General features: G+C 42.7%; 1 protein-coding gene across 2 annotated transcripts in view; it reads right to left on the bottom strand.

Annotated features, from left to right (window-relative positions):
- PHEX (phosphate regulating endopeptidase X-linked) overlaps positions 1–14,511 on the bottom strand; it is a 201,981-nt gene that overhangs the window by 143,388 nt on the left and 44,082 nt on the right. For both annotated transcript variants that reach the window (XM_055338552.1, XM_055338553.1), the window contains exons 6-8: positions 6,704–6,772; positions 3,683–3,799; positions 846–929 (exon numbers count right to left, since the gene is read on the bottom strand). In XM_055338552.1, coding sequence (XP_055194527.1) covers positions 846–929; positions 3,683–3,799; positions 6,704–6,772 — 270 coding nt within the window. The remainder of the gene's footprint in view (positions 1–845; positions 930–3,682; positions 3,800–6,703; positions 6,773–14,511) is intronic.

The following is a 14,511-nucleotide window of genomic DNA, read 5'->3' as shown; positions in this document are numbered from 1 at the left end:
CACCGCCCCTCGACCCCCCTGCACTCATTCACTCACCTATACACACAGATGCCCCAGTACAGGGGACACTATTGGTCCCCACTCTGGGGCAGCTTTCCTTACGCAGGGGGAAACTAGGAGCAACAAAGAGGAATATGCGACCCCTCCCCCAGAGCATCAGTCTCTTGGCAGTTTTTAACTGGCTACCCCAAAGTCACTTCCAGCCTTTTTCTTTTTTTTTTCCTCCCTTGCCTGCATCCACTATTAAAATGGAAAACCAGTCACTCACTTGCAGCTTCCCCTGTAGGCAGGGATGGCCACAGGGCCCCAATCCTACTCTAGACAGAAAGGGAAGACATCTGAGAATATGCTGGAAAGGCTTTGGGTTTTTTCCTGGTACAAGAGACAGACAGGACTATCACTGGCCCTTCCCCTTTCTTCCTGGTTGATGGCAGATGTGATATGGGGAGCTGCGGAAACCACCTTACAACCCTGAGTCATCAAACAGGAAGCCAAAAAGCCAACACACTGAAGAGAGTGGAGTGGAAAGGATGAGAACCTGAGTCTCTGACAACACAAACAGCAAAAGCAACACCCACAGCCACCTACAGCTAGACTTTTGTTACGTTAGAAAATGGGCTTCAAGTTTCTAAGCCACTCTTGGAAAGGTTTTCTGTTCCCTACAGGAGAAAGTATCCTAATGCACAGACAATGGATATTTTCTGTGGAGACTGACAAACACGATGATAACCAACCAGTAAGAGTGACAGTCGGTTTTCCACAGGCAAAAATTTACACACGGATGACAGACGATCGCTTGTAAAATGACCAGTTAAGATAACATTTCCTAGATCATTTTCACCAACCTGGGGAATCATAGCACTCAGCTGGGAAATGTTCATTTTGTTGTACATGGCCTCACTGGTTCGGTTTTCATGTGGAATCATTATCTGTTGGAAAGAGGCTTTGGTTATTTTTTTTTTTTCAAATGAACCACTTCTTGATGCATGACTACGTTCTCTTTGTGCCAAAACATCTGCCTAGTATCATAAAGTTCTTCAAGATTTTGGTACAGTGCTGAACTTGAGAGAGAGAGAGAGAGAGAGAGAGAAAAAAGACATCACTTTAGACAAATTTAAGATTAGGACAAATAAAAAGGACCTTTCCTGTCTTGTTCAGTGTGAAAAACACTGCCCTCAGTACAAAAATAACTTTCTAAATCCCTTCCTCACCTATAATGTGGACGGACAAAAATCTATTACGGGCTCAGGTCTGACAGCCAAAATGAGATTAGGCAACTGAGACAAACATCCCACCTTCACCGTCTTCGGTATCCAGATAATGACCCGAATAGCTCAGGAACCACAGGCCATCCCTTCATCCCTTGGGGCACATTTTCACTAAAGAGCACTAGACTATCTGGATACCACTGCCAACTGTGATCATTCTGTCAACAGCTGATTACCTCCCCTCCCCTCTTCCCTCTGCTTTCTCTGGCCTTGAGACAGCACCCCTCCCACCCCCCACCCCCATCACCACTGCTCGGGGAATGAGTCCCGTTCCCACTCGAACACATATTTCCAAGTCTGCATCTCCAGCCTTGACTCCTGATGCTCTTTCTAATCCCAGTATCCATGCTCTTGGCCACTGTGCCAACACCAAATCTAAGCGATGCTGATTCTAGGAAAAGGAGCAATGATTATCTTCCTCAAGGGCCATCTTAATCACTTCCATGGATAGCAAGTAGCTCCCCATACCCCTAAATCACACCATACTTTTAAGGCCCTCTGTCTTCTGATTCCCTTCCATTAAACTTGCCACCTTCTACCTCACACCTCACACAGGACTCTCCTATGCTGGCTCCCATCGGCCATCAATGCTCCCAGAGTTTGAACTATGATTCAAGACTTTGCCCAAGATTCATTTTCTCTGTCAAGCCTTTCCAGTTAAACTCTACTTGGCTCCACTCACAAGGGCCACTCCATCAACATGACCGCCCCTTGTGCACACTTCTTTCTAGCTGGCATTGATCAAATGCACACTTCCATGGCTGTATTTACAAGGACCTTTTTGTGCTTGGCTAGGTTGTCCTGTCTCTCTCCAGCTTCAGAAGTTTCCCTGGCACTATGTGTTCCACAATTTTCAATGACCTCGGGGTGTAAAGGATGGAGGTAAGAGTTAACCAGTTGGCCAAAAATCCAAGCACCACAGATTTTTCAAGACAAAAGCACACAGGGCTGAGTGATAGACATCTGCCCCCGTTTTCTAAAGGCTTCAGTGCCCTCAGCTTCTTACCCTCACCCTCCACAGGAGAGACTTCATGAATCTTACTAACAGCCTCCTGGCTCTATCTGAATCATTGCCTCAGAGAATGTCCACACTCCTCCCTCCCTCTACTAGGGCTCACAGCCCCAGATTGAAGCCCTTTGGCCTCAGAGCTGTTTTCAGCTCTCTGCCAACTACTTCCCCCCACCCCATGGATTTGTCACTTCATTTAGCCTCTCAACAATTCCCAGTCTTGCCTCAGCCCAGCTGTTTTTAGTTCCCTTTTTGGTCCGAATCCCTTGGCCTTCCCCTGCTATATCAGAGCTTCAGTCCAAATTAGAGCTCTGGGTCTCCTATTTGCCTGCGAAGGGAATCCAGATGGCCTCTAGACATGGCTTAGAGGCCCAGTCTTTGCCTCCAAAACATCTGCAGCAGTGTTCACACAGTCTTCAAAGGTGACATGCACGAATGAACTTTCTGCTCGGCAAGTAGGAGTTTGGATAGAGGTATGTATGTACATCACTGCAGCTGAGAGAAACTAATTCCTCCTGACCCTCATCAATCATTCCTACTCCATACCTCAACACCCTACCACCACTCTGCCAAACACAAAACCAACCAACACCTGGACTCACATGCAACGAAGGATTTTTACCAAATTCTGTTAGAAAAGACTACCAGCCCATATGCAAGACTTTCTTGATAAAAGTATCGTTTTTTTCCCACAAGGTATCCCCACAAGCAGATTTCACATCTGTTCTCTCTGGTCCTGAGACTGTATAGGGATTTTATACTTTGGTTCTTCTACAAAAGAAGGGATATTCTGAACAAAGGGACCCAGTGAGTATTTCTCATTATTCTCCCTCAAGTTTACTTCTTAGATCTCTACCATGAGCCTGAACTCAAGATGAATTACAAAGAACACAGCATGTGACACAAAGACATTTAAGTGGGGCAAGAAAAGAATGAAAACCAGGGTTAGGTACGAGGTAGCACCAGAATGGCAGCTAAAAAATGCTTACCAGCCTGTCCTATACACTTTCTATATCAAATTGTATATCCAGCATCCAGTAAGGGTGGACAGACTTCCCAAAGCCCCGACCTTAGCTCATACTGCCCCTGAGGGGGGATGGTATAAAGAGCAAACTAGATTAAAGATGACCTTCCACTCTAGCCAAATCAATATGGATTTAGTAACTAACTGTTCTTCTGTAGGAACCACACAGAAGTTTTTTTTAGGAAAATAGAATCAAAGGGTGTCCCTGATGCTGCTCTCTGGCCACAGCCTATGGACCTTCTTCCTGTTACTGCCCAGGGGGACATTCTGAGTTCTACAGGACAATGCCACAGAATGCAATTAATATATATATTTTCACTCAGGATATACTTCTTTTAAAATAAGGAAAAGAAAAGAAGGTGATTTTCCATGAAGACTTACCTCGGCTATCTTACTTTCCAGTCTAAGCACTGATTTCATGTCATGCTCCGCTCGGGAGCTATTAGCTCCCAAAAGCACAGCCGTATCCACCATGAACTTGTAAAGGGCATCCCGATACTATAAGAGATAAAGAAGCAAGTGACCATGACAAGAACCTATTAGAAAGTATGTTCAGGGACAGAGAAGAGCAACAACAGCAGGTGGAAATAAACGCTCTTGGTTTCCACTCTATACTCAAAGTATGGTTCAGGCATCAGGCAAAGCCACCCGCCCACCTCCACTTTGGGAGAAAGAGGAGTGCCAGCTACTTGGGTATTGTTTCCATGACAGACAAAGACACCAGCCACCAAGGATCAAGAGAACTAGTTTTCTGGCAACCAGTGATCTTATAGATACATGAAACATCACCAAATGAGCCCAGAATAGAAAGTTAAAGGTCAGACTCCTCTTTCCAGGCAAGTGAGGTTTAATAAAATAATGGGAAAGAACTGTTGCTAAAAGCAGGAGGCATGATCCATGAAGACTAGTGGAAACTGTGATTTATTCTCCTCCAGCTCAATCTACCCACCTTCACACAAAGCAATAAAAGACCAGTGACTGCAGCCCTATGCCTCCTCAGTTTTGTACGGATTTTACAAAGTTCTCCTCACTACTCAGGGGGGAAAAAAAGAAGAGAGAGATGATAAAGAGAAACCTAGCAAATACAGAGTTTCCTCCCTGCATGTTCATAAACCCATTTTCAGGCTATTCACATGTCATTGGGAGAGGGACCTTACTGTGTGGGAACTGTGGAATCTTTTTTTTTTTAATTTATTTATGATAGTCACACACAGAGAGAGAGAGAGGCAGAGACGCAGGCAGAGGGAGAAGCAGGCTCCATGCACCGGGAGCCTGACGTGGGTTCGTTCCCGGGTCTCCAGGATCACGCCCTGGGCCAAAGGCAGGCGCCAAACCGCTGCGCCACCCAGGGATCCCGGAACTGTGGAATCTTGTTGAGGTCTCCTCTCCTTTCAGATATATTTGTGAGAGCTCAATACACCACATATCAAACTATCTCACAGCTATGCTATGCCACTAAGATTTCCTAACATACATCTTGATTCTACATGCTCTCCTTGCTCTGTTTATGACCTCGAGACATATACAGTGCTCTCATATAGCAGGGCCTTAATAAATATTTTTTAATCAGTAAGTATTGCAAATAGTCTTTTTTTAAGACTTCATTTATTTATTTAAGAGACAGAGGGAGAAGGAGAGGAAGAAGCAGACTCCCCACTAAGCAGGGAGCCCTATACAGGGTTCTAGTCCCAGGACCCCGAGATCATGACCTGAGCCAAAGGCAGATGCTTAACTGGCTGAGCCATCCAGGCACCCCTGCAAATAGTCTTAATTAGAAACAATGTTTTGCAATTCCCAGTTCAATTTAAGAAATTATTTGTTCAATCAATACATGTATAAGATGTCTCGCTAGGCATTCTGTGCTTATGAGGGGTACAGATGAAAAATTACATAGTGCATGAGTCTGGTTCTCAGTGTGTGATCCAGTGAGGGAGATAAACATGTAATTACTAACTGTAACATTAGAGAGACCAAAATAAGTTCCTTAACAAAGCTACCAAGTGTTTGGAAACTCTGCTTCTCAAGAAGTAGAGAATAATTCCAGCCTAGAGAAATCAGCACAGAGCACTTGGAGGAGACAGGCTCAGGGACAGTGAAGAGCCCTCCTGTGAGGTGTGCAAGCTGCCTTTGTTGAGCGAAAAACACAAGTAGATGAGGCAGCAAACACGCTCTGGCATCATGGCATGAGGAGGCCTTGAATTCCCTCTAAGGAAAAGGCATGCTGGGAGCTATACTTTGAGAAGAGACCTTATCCAATGGTGCTAAGGAGGCAATGAAATGAAGGCAAGGAGGTTACAGTTAAAGGCTACTTGTAGTCGAGGCGAGAGTTAACAAGGATCTGACCTAGGGCAGGAAAGACAGAAGGAAGGGACCAGATGGACCAGAGATTTTGAAAGTAGAATCCACAGGACTTGACTTATTGGTGATGGGAGGTGGGGAGGATTTGAAGCCTGGTTGCTGATAGGGTGGTGACCCCAACAGAAACACAGGTGCCCGCAGGTTGGCAAAAGTTCATTGTACCTGCTTTCAACCATACAAACATGCCAGCCTTCTCTGATAAGTGTCCTCATCCAGAAAGTTGCCTAAGATCTTACCCAGCTTCCTGCCCCCCCCCAGAACCTTCCAGATACAGGGCTTAGTATCATCAAAGGAGCAGGGACTTCCACTGTGACCCAACATTTCCCCGTCTAAGTTCCTACGTTCTTAGGCTGGCCCAGAAACCAGTGAACTCCCTAGTCAAGAGTCCCCTGGGTCTGAGGCTCCTTTGGAAGTTCAACCATGTTTCCGAAATGAATTGAAAGTGTCAGGAATGAAGCAGCTCTACTGCAATCTCCAGGAAACTACTAGGTTTCCCAGCCAACCCAAGAAGTCTATCGGAACTGATCCCATCTGGTTCTCATTAACCTTGTATTAACCTGTGGCATCTGTTAAGAAAACAGATTCCTGGGCCCACTTCAAGTCTCCTAAATTGGACTCTCCTGGGCTGCAGCCCAAGAATCGACATTTAACAGGAGGTTCCCAGATGATTCTTAAGCTATACAATTTGAGAACCATTGGTTGACTACATCAACCCTGTCAAATCCCCACACTTTACTTCTGCAATGTACAGTGAGCTTTCTACAGTCCTGAGGAAAGGCTGCAAGCTCAGTTTTGGTCACTTCATTTGGGTGTGCTGCCTCTCCAACTCGATCATGAGGGCACTGAGCCTTGATGCCCAGACTTCCAGAAGACAGGGAGTGCCATGTGTCTGACTGAATAAAAGACCTCTGCTTCCTGCATTGGAAATATGGGCATCAAATAGCAACACCATTCATTTCCAGTAAAAAGTCAGGAATTTTAGAACAATTTATGAACCCAACAACAGTCTGAAAAGGCACCGTGGTGAATGTGAGTAAAACTTACAGACTTGGCTTCTGTGGTATTATCCAGGTAGTCTTCCCTCACGGCTAGGGAGAGAGTTGCTTGGTCCAGCTGTTGAAACAAAACAGAAAGTATTCTGCTTGTTATGGAACCACCACTTTACCAACCACTTTAAGGAGAATCATGAATTCTGCATCCCATAGTGTGAGTCTCTGTCACCATCACAGAAACAGTTCACTGCACTCAGAGCTGCACGCAAGTAAATACATCAGCAATGGCAGAAATTATAAAGTGTCAGAGACCCGCCCCTGTTTCATGGATTCTAACCCTTTTGAGGTTCTACAATCACTGAGTAGCATCAATGCTATCTGAGTTGAAATAGGTCTCAGAGATGATTTGGTTTTCCCCCTTCTTATGGAGAAACAAAAGCCAGAGAAATCATGTGACTTTTCCAAGTAATACGGTTGGGCAGAGCTCAGAGGAGAACCACTGTCTGGCATTACCAGATCTAGTATTCTTCATATTGCAGTATTTTACAAAATGCCAACCTGGAAAGAGCTGAACCAGATTTTCTACCCCTAACATAGTATACTGCATTAATTTTTTTTATTTTAAAGGACTCAAACGATAATTTTGAGAAATCTTTGCAAAATTTAGAACTTTCTCTGGAAAGTTTAGGGCAGGTGATAAAAATACAAATAATAATCAGACAACTAAATAGCTAGAATAATCATGAAAAAGTATAGCATAATTTCTTGAATTAAACAATTTCAGCATCTTAAAGGCAATCAAAGGGAAAAGACTATTTTTGAAGAAGGTGCTACAACTGAACATCCATATGCAGAAAAAGAAAGAAAGAAAAAAAGAAAGAAAGAAAGAAAGAAAGAACTGTGACCCATACCTCACATCTTATACAAAAATTAACTCAAAATGGATCAAAATATTAAATAATAAATAAATAAATAAATAAATAAATAAAACTATGAAACTTCTAGAAGAAAACAAAGGGGGAACTCTTGTGACCTAGGGTTAGACAAAGAGTTATTTTTTTAAGATTTTATTTATTTATTTGAGAGAATGAGAGAGAGAGAGAGAGAGAGAGAGAGAGAGAACGCGCACAGAGGGAGACGGAAGCAGACTCCCCACGGAGCAAAGAGCCCAACTCAGCACTCCACCCCAGGACCCTGAGATCATGACCTGAGCCAAAGGCAGATGCTTAACTAACTGAGCTGCCCAGGTGTCCCTAGACAAAGAGCTATTAGATGTGATATCAAAATCATGATCCATAGAAGAAAACAGAAACTAGACTGCATCACCATGAAAAACTTTTGTTCTGCATATGACACTGTCAGGAGAATAAAAAGACAAGCTGCAGAGTCAAAATATTTGAAAATCACATATATGAAAGAGGATTTGTACGTAAAGAGCCCTCAACGTGCAACAGTAAGAAAACAACTCAATTTAAAAGCAAGCAAAAGATCTGAATTCACCAGCGAAGATATGAAGATGGAAAGTAAGTGCCTCAGAAGATGCTCAATGGCACTAATCATTAGGAAAACGTAAGTCCACTTGACGGGATGAGCACTGGGTGTTATACTATATGTTGGCAAATTGAATTTAAATTTTTTTAAAAAAGGCAAACGTAAGTCACAAACAATAAAACACCACTATGTATCACTAGACTGGCAAAAACAAACAAACAGAACCTGATAATGTAAAAGCTGTTCAGGATGCAGAAAAACTGGATCCCTCACACATTGCTGGTGGGAATACAAAGTGGCAGAGGCACTTTAGAAACCAGTGTGATAGTTTCTTAAAAAGTTAAACACACACTTACATATGACCCAGCAATCTCACTCCCAGGTATTTAAGAGAAATAAAAACTTAATGCTCACACAAAAACCTGCATGTAATTCTATTCATAATTGCCAAAAACTGCAAACAACCCAAATGTTCTTCCTCTGGTGAATGGATACAGTATGGAACACTAGTCAGCCATAAAAAAGGAATGAGCTACTGGTACGTGCAACAGGCAGGTTTTACTCACATTCTTAAAAAAGGCAAAGCTACAGGGACAGAGGATAGTGTTTAAGGATGAGGAAAGTAGATGCCCTACAAAGGGGTAACATGAGGTAATTCTGTGAGGGGTGATGGAACTGTTGTGTTTCTTGACTATGATGGTGATTACATGACTCCATGTATTTGTCAAAACTGATGGGGGGGGCTGGGTGGCTCAGTCTGTTGAGCATCTGCCTTCAGCTCAGGCCATGATCCTGGGGTCCTGGGATTGAGCCCCACATTGGGCCCCCTGCTCAGCGGAGAGTCTGCTTCTCCCTCTCCCTCTGCCCCTCCCCCCTGCCTGTGCTCTCACGCATGTGCTCTTTCTCTCTCAAATGAATAAAAAAATTTTTTTTTAATTATAGACCCGTTGGGGCACCTGGCTGGCTCAGTTGGAAGAGCATACAACTCTCGATTTCAAGGTCATGAGTTCAAGCCCCATGCTGGGGCTTTAAGATTACTTAAAATAATTATAGACCCGTGCATCACAAAAAGTTAATTTCACTGTATGTAAATTAAAATAAGTATTTTTTTAAGCTCTAGAACCTTCTCTAAATCTATAGCTGTTCTTCCTTGAGTTTCAGCAACTCCCTAAAAACTGAATAAAACAGATCCCAAAAGCAGATTTAATTTTAAATCTGATTCACAAAGAAAAAAGTTAAGTCAAATAAAGAATATAGAAAAATCTAAGTAACAAATCAAAAATTGGTAGCATCTGAGTAAAAACTGAATCCTAAATGCCCATATCATTAGTTTATACAACTCTTTTTAATGTATCTATACTAGTTCTTCGTCATTTTACTATAATCTCAAATATTTTCTTTTTTAATGCGTAAGATATATATAGGATCACAGTTTTCCACGAAGATCTCTTTCATATGCAACAAATTCTACAAAGGCCAAGGTAAGAGTTCATGATGTTATGAAAAATTCAAGGAAAAACATTGCTCTTGTTTCAAAAAAGAGATTTTCATAACACCCATCTTGCCTGCATGTATTACTAAAATCCTTAAAGTGTTGTGTTCAACCATCTTCTCTAATTGGCCCCAAACAACCAAGTCATAAGCCAGCCTGGCTTCATCCTACTAAAACTCCCAATCTACCACCATTTCTTCCAAAAATTAAGTAATCCGGGATCGTGAAACACAATATTATGATTAAGATGCTTTGGCTTTCAATTAGATCTGGACAACTTGGAGCAAGCTTTAGAGCTTCAGTCTCATAGGAAAGGAAACTAGTAGACAATATCCAGAAAGCCAAAGCTTCTCTCTAATGAAATGAAGTTAAATCCACTTATTGTAAAAGTTTAGATGACTCAAGTAAAGTTACTGGGCCTTTTTTAAATCTTCACATTGTTATGGTTTCTAGGGAACATTTTAAATACACCAAACAGAATAAGCTCTGTCAACTAACACTCTTTAGAAGCATACAAACCCTTGAGGCAAAAGACTTTCTCAAGAGACCAACATTAGGACACTGTGTTTGTTATTGGAGGTTTTTTAATCCCTGCATTTACAAATGACCCAAACATCCCAAGTAGGAAATAAAATATGTGTTTAGGAAATCTGATATATTGAACTGAAAGATGAATTTTTTTCTCTAACTGCAACAAACCTCAGATTGGGAAACAAAGCAATAACACAAAAAGAAACATCTGACAAATTATGATTTAGGAAAAGAAAAGACAAAGCAATTAGAAAAACTTCATTTCCAAGAGGGTCTCTCCTTGTCATCCTTACAGATTTTGCTATAAGTCAGACAAAAAGCAGGCCACTTATTGATGACTTTAAGTCACTGTTTCAGTAACATATGCTGAGACTACCTGGTCTTCCAAATGTTTTTTAAGGATCCTTTATATTCAAGTCCTTGATTGTCCCTTAAGTCCTCACTCCTGTTATCTCCTGACATAAAATAAACCCAAACACATGTAGCAAACTATGTTTGGGGGTGTTGACTTCTGTTGTGTCCAGTATTTTTGAATTTCCTTTCTCCCATCTCAGCCTGGGGCAAATCCTGGGCCATCTCGCCACAGGGAAGCTCGACAGAGGACCACTGTGTGCTCACCAGACTGCCTGTCCTTGGCATGGAGACACCTATGCCCACTGGAAGGTACCACCTGCTCACCCGAAGAGACTGCCGCAGTGCTGTGCCTTCCCCAAAAGAGTCCTTTCTCTTAACCCCGTGGTTCATGGGATTAGAAAAGGTAAAAACATTGAAGAAAGTGGGGTGTGATGGAAAAAAGAAGTCTCCTAACTCTGGGAAACGAACAAGGGGTGGTGGAAAGGGAGGTGGGTGGGGGGTGGGGTTGACTGGGTGATGGGCACTGAGGGGGGCACTTGACGGGATGAGCACTGGGTGTTATGCTATATGTTGGCAAATCGAACTCCAATAATATATATATATATGAAAAAGCAAAAACATTGAAGAAAGTGGCATGTGATGGAAAAAAGAAGACTAAGTACATCAAGGGAGGAGAGTCTGGGGATAGAAAAAGTTCTCCCAGAGCAAAAAGAAGATCTCCTAGGTAGCCAAAGACGTCCAAGTTCCTCATGAGCAGAGTGGCCAGTCACTGCCCCTCGAGAGTGGCAGGATCTCAGAGGGTGTGGGAGGCTCGGGGCCCCAGCAGACACATACCTGAAGAGCCTGCAAGGGCTGGGGTAAGGGCTTTCTTCTCAGAAACAAGTCGCTGATGAGTGGAGGATCTCCCACTACCCCAGGAGAAGGCTAGCAAATGGGCCAAGAGAAGGTGGGGGGATGCCTAGAAGGGTTCAGCTTCCCACTACAGGGCGGCGTGGAGCTCAGACAGAGATGAAACTGACACTGCCTATTTCCCACACGTGAACTTGAGATCCCAGAGCTATGTTGGTACCAAAACTGAAGAGAGCCAAGTGGCTCTCCAAATGCTTCTGACCAGTTGCCTTGTTGTGCTTTAAGGGAAGGGCACCTCTTGTCATGTGCTACTGTGTACCAGTATCTATCCTAGAAACAGGTGCCAAATTCCTCTCATTTAAACCTCACAGCAACAGTGAAAAGCACATTCTAATTCGCCTGTCAATACACATGAAGAAAATGAGAGTCAGGTGAAGCAACTTGCCCAAAGATATTCACTGAGTCAATCATGAAGCCAAACCATGAAACTTAGTCTCTTTAACACCAAAACCTCTTCTTTTTACCGCTATGCTAGTGGTTTTCAAACTGTGCTCCATGAAGCTTAAAAGGTGCTCCAGGGGCTTGAAATATTTAATCAAACTCTGTAAAGTTTTAACTGTTTCTAATAAAAGCAACGTTCACAAATTCTACATCATTGGCAGTCACCAATACACTACTTTTTGTCATCAGGTTCGTTGGGTTTTATGCAGATCTCAGAAGAAAGCTTCTCCTACCACATCTAGGCACAAGCTTGAACAACTTCTAACCGTGTCATGATTGCAAAGACTGTAGCTCTATTTTGTTAATTCAGGTGTGTGACTACTCGTTCACATAATGTGGTACAAACAGAGACATAACTAAAGCGAACGTGTGCTGCACTCAAATACCAAGCTGTGCTCAAACACATCAGCTTGGAACAAGATACCATGCTGGCAAAGGAGAGCAGTAAGTCCATGAGTGCCTCCTCATATTTGGAGACTGTTCTATCATTGACAGTCCAGTGTTTCCAGGGTCTGTTTAATTGAATATCAAGTATGCAAGGCAAGCTGTTAAAAATTGGTTACTGTGTTCCTCTATCCCCCATGTTTCCTGTAAGCTGATATTAAGACTAGAGGCTTAAAAAAAAATAAGACTAGAGGCTTGATTAGATCCAAGTTCATTTTTTTTCTTTCCTTTGAGCAGGACATCATTGGTGATGGTGTATACCTCCCACTGCCTGGTATCCGAAGGTATATAAAATCTGGCTTCCCCACTTTGAACAAGGCTACCATTGTAGCCAAAAGTGGGTTCTTTTGACGTCAGTGTGTTCTCACTATCATGAGTTTTCCCCCATCAACCATTTACCGAATGGTTTTAGCAGCTATAGATGGTAGCTGCCTTGATCGTTTCATTAAAAATTTTTTTTATAAATAATATTTATTTATTTATTTATTTGTTTATTTATTTATTTACTTACTTACTTACTTATTTATGGTAGTCACAGAGAGAGAGAGGCAGAGACACAGGCAGAGGGAGAAGCAGGCTCCATGCACCGGGAGCCCGACGTGGGATTCGATCCCAGGTCTCCAGGACCGCGCCCTGGGCCAAAGGCAGGCGCCAAACCGCTGCACCACCCAGGGATCCCCTCATTAGAAACTTTTTAAGTGATAAATTTAAGAATTTATTTATTTGAGACAGAGTGAGAGAGGGAGCATGAGCAGAGGCAAAGGGCAGAGGGAAAGGTAGAAGCAGGCTTCCCACTGAGCAGGGAGACCAACATGGGGCTGGATCCCAGGACCCCGGGATCACAATCTGAGCCCAAGGCAGATGCTTAACTGACTGAGCCACCCAGACGATCTCTAAATGGTAACTTTTTATTCTATTCTTTCTCCTGCATTTTTAAAAAGATATTATTTCTTTATTTGACAGAGAGAGAGCCCACACAAGCAGGTAGGGAAAGAAGCAGCTTTCCTGCTGAGCAGGGAGCCCAACGCAGGGCTCTAACCCAGGACCCCAGGATCACGACCTGAGCCGAAGGCAGACACTCAACCAACTGAGCCCCCAGGTGCCTCTTCTTCTGCATTTTTTAAGCTGTGATTCTCCTATAAACAAGAATTTTCCCTCATTGTCTATTAGGTTGCCCTGAAATCAGTCAAATTCACAATGCTGTAGATTAAAATCCACTTATCATTCAAATGTACATGACATTCTTATTTGGAACCTGAATCAAAGACCAACTGTTTAAAGACATGTTTGAGACACTCAGGAAAACTAAAAATGAACTAGGTGTCAGATGTTAATTATGGAATTATGGTTACTTTTTTGGCTGTAAAAATAGTCCTATCCATTAGATAACACTGATTTACCAGGGCAATGACATTATATGTTGGATTTGTTATAAAATGCCCCAACATCCTCCCAAAAAGGAAGGGGTTAGATAAAACAAGAACAGCCAAAAATTGCCAATTGTTGAAGCTAGGTTGATGAGTACATGGGATTTTATTGTATTATTCTTTTTATTTTTGTATTATTTTCCACAATAAAATGTTTAAGGAGATTAATTCTTAGAGTAGGTCCAGAAATTGGTGAAAAATGAAGTGAGTGCTATTTGCAACTACTTATTTGTGTGTAAATCAAGACCTTCTATCGCCCAGGGGCATCTGGGTGGCTCAGTCAGTTCAATGATTGACTCTTGACTTTGGTTCAGGCCATGATCTCGGGGTCCTGGAATCAAGCCCTGCACCAGGCTCCCTGCTCAGCGGTGGAGCCTGCTTCTTCCTCTCCCTTTGCCTCTCCCAACATTGGTGTGTGCTCTCTCTCTTTCTCTCTCAAATAAATAAATAAAATCTTTTAAAATTCTGGTATATTTGTTTTTAAAGTGAGTAACCTATCAGCATGAGGCAGTGATCAACTGGATCATTACATAGTATCACTTCATCTTGAACAGCATGTCTTACCGGATGGCATTAGTGTCTATCTCAGTGCTATGCTCTTGGTCCTTCACCCAGCATGAAAATACAGCTGTCTCTGGAACTAAGAATTTCCTCCTGAGTAGATGGGAATTCTTCCGGTGACTAGAGATTTCCTGAGACTTCCATTATCTAAACTATAGCCAGGCAAACTACAGCCTGCCGGCCAGCCTGCCACACAACCACACCCATTCA

This window comes from Nyctereutes procyonoides, unplaced genomic scaffold (genome assembly GCF_905146905.1).
Source record: "Nyctereutes procyonoides isolate TBG_1078 unplaced genomic scaffold, NYPRO_anot_genome, whole genome shotgun sequence".
In the NCBI taxonomy this organism is placed as follows: domain Eukaryota; kingdom Metazoa; phylum Chordata; class Mammalia; order Carnivora; family Canidae; genus Nyctereutes; species Nyctereutes procyonoides.
Note: the sequence above shows the minus strand (reverse complement) of the source record. Positions and strands in the feature narration are given on the sequence as shown.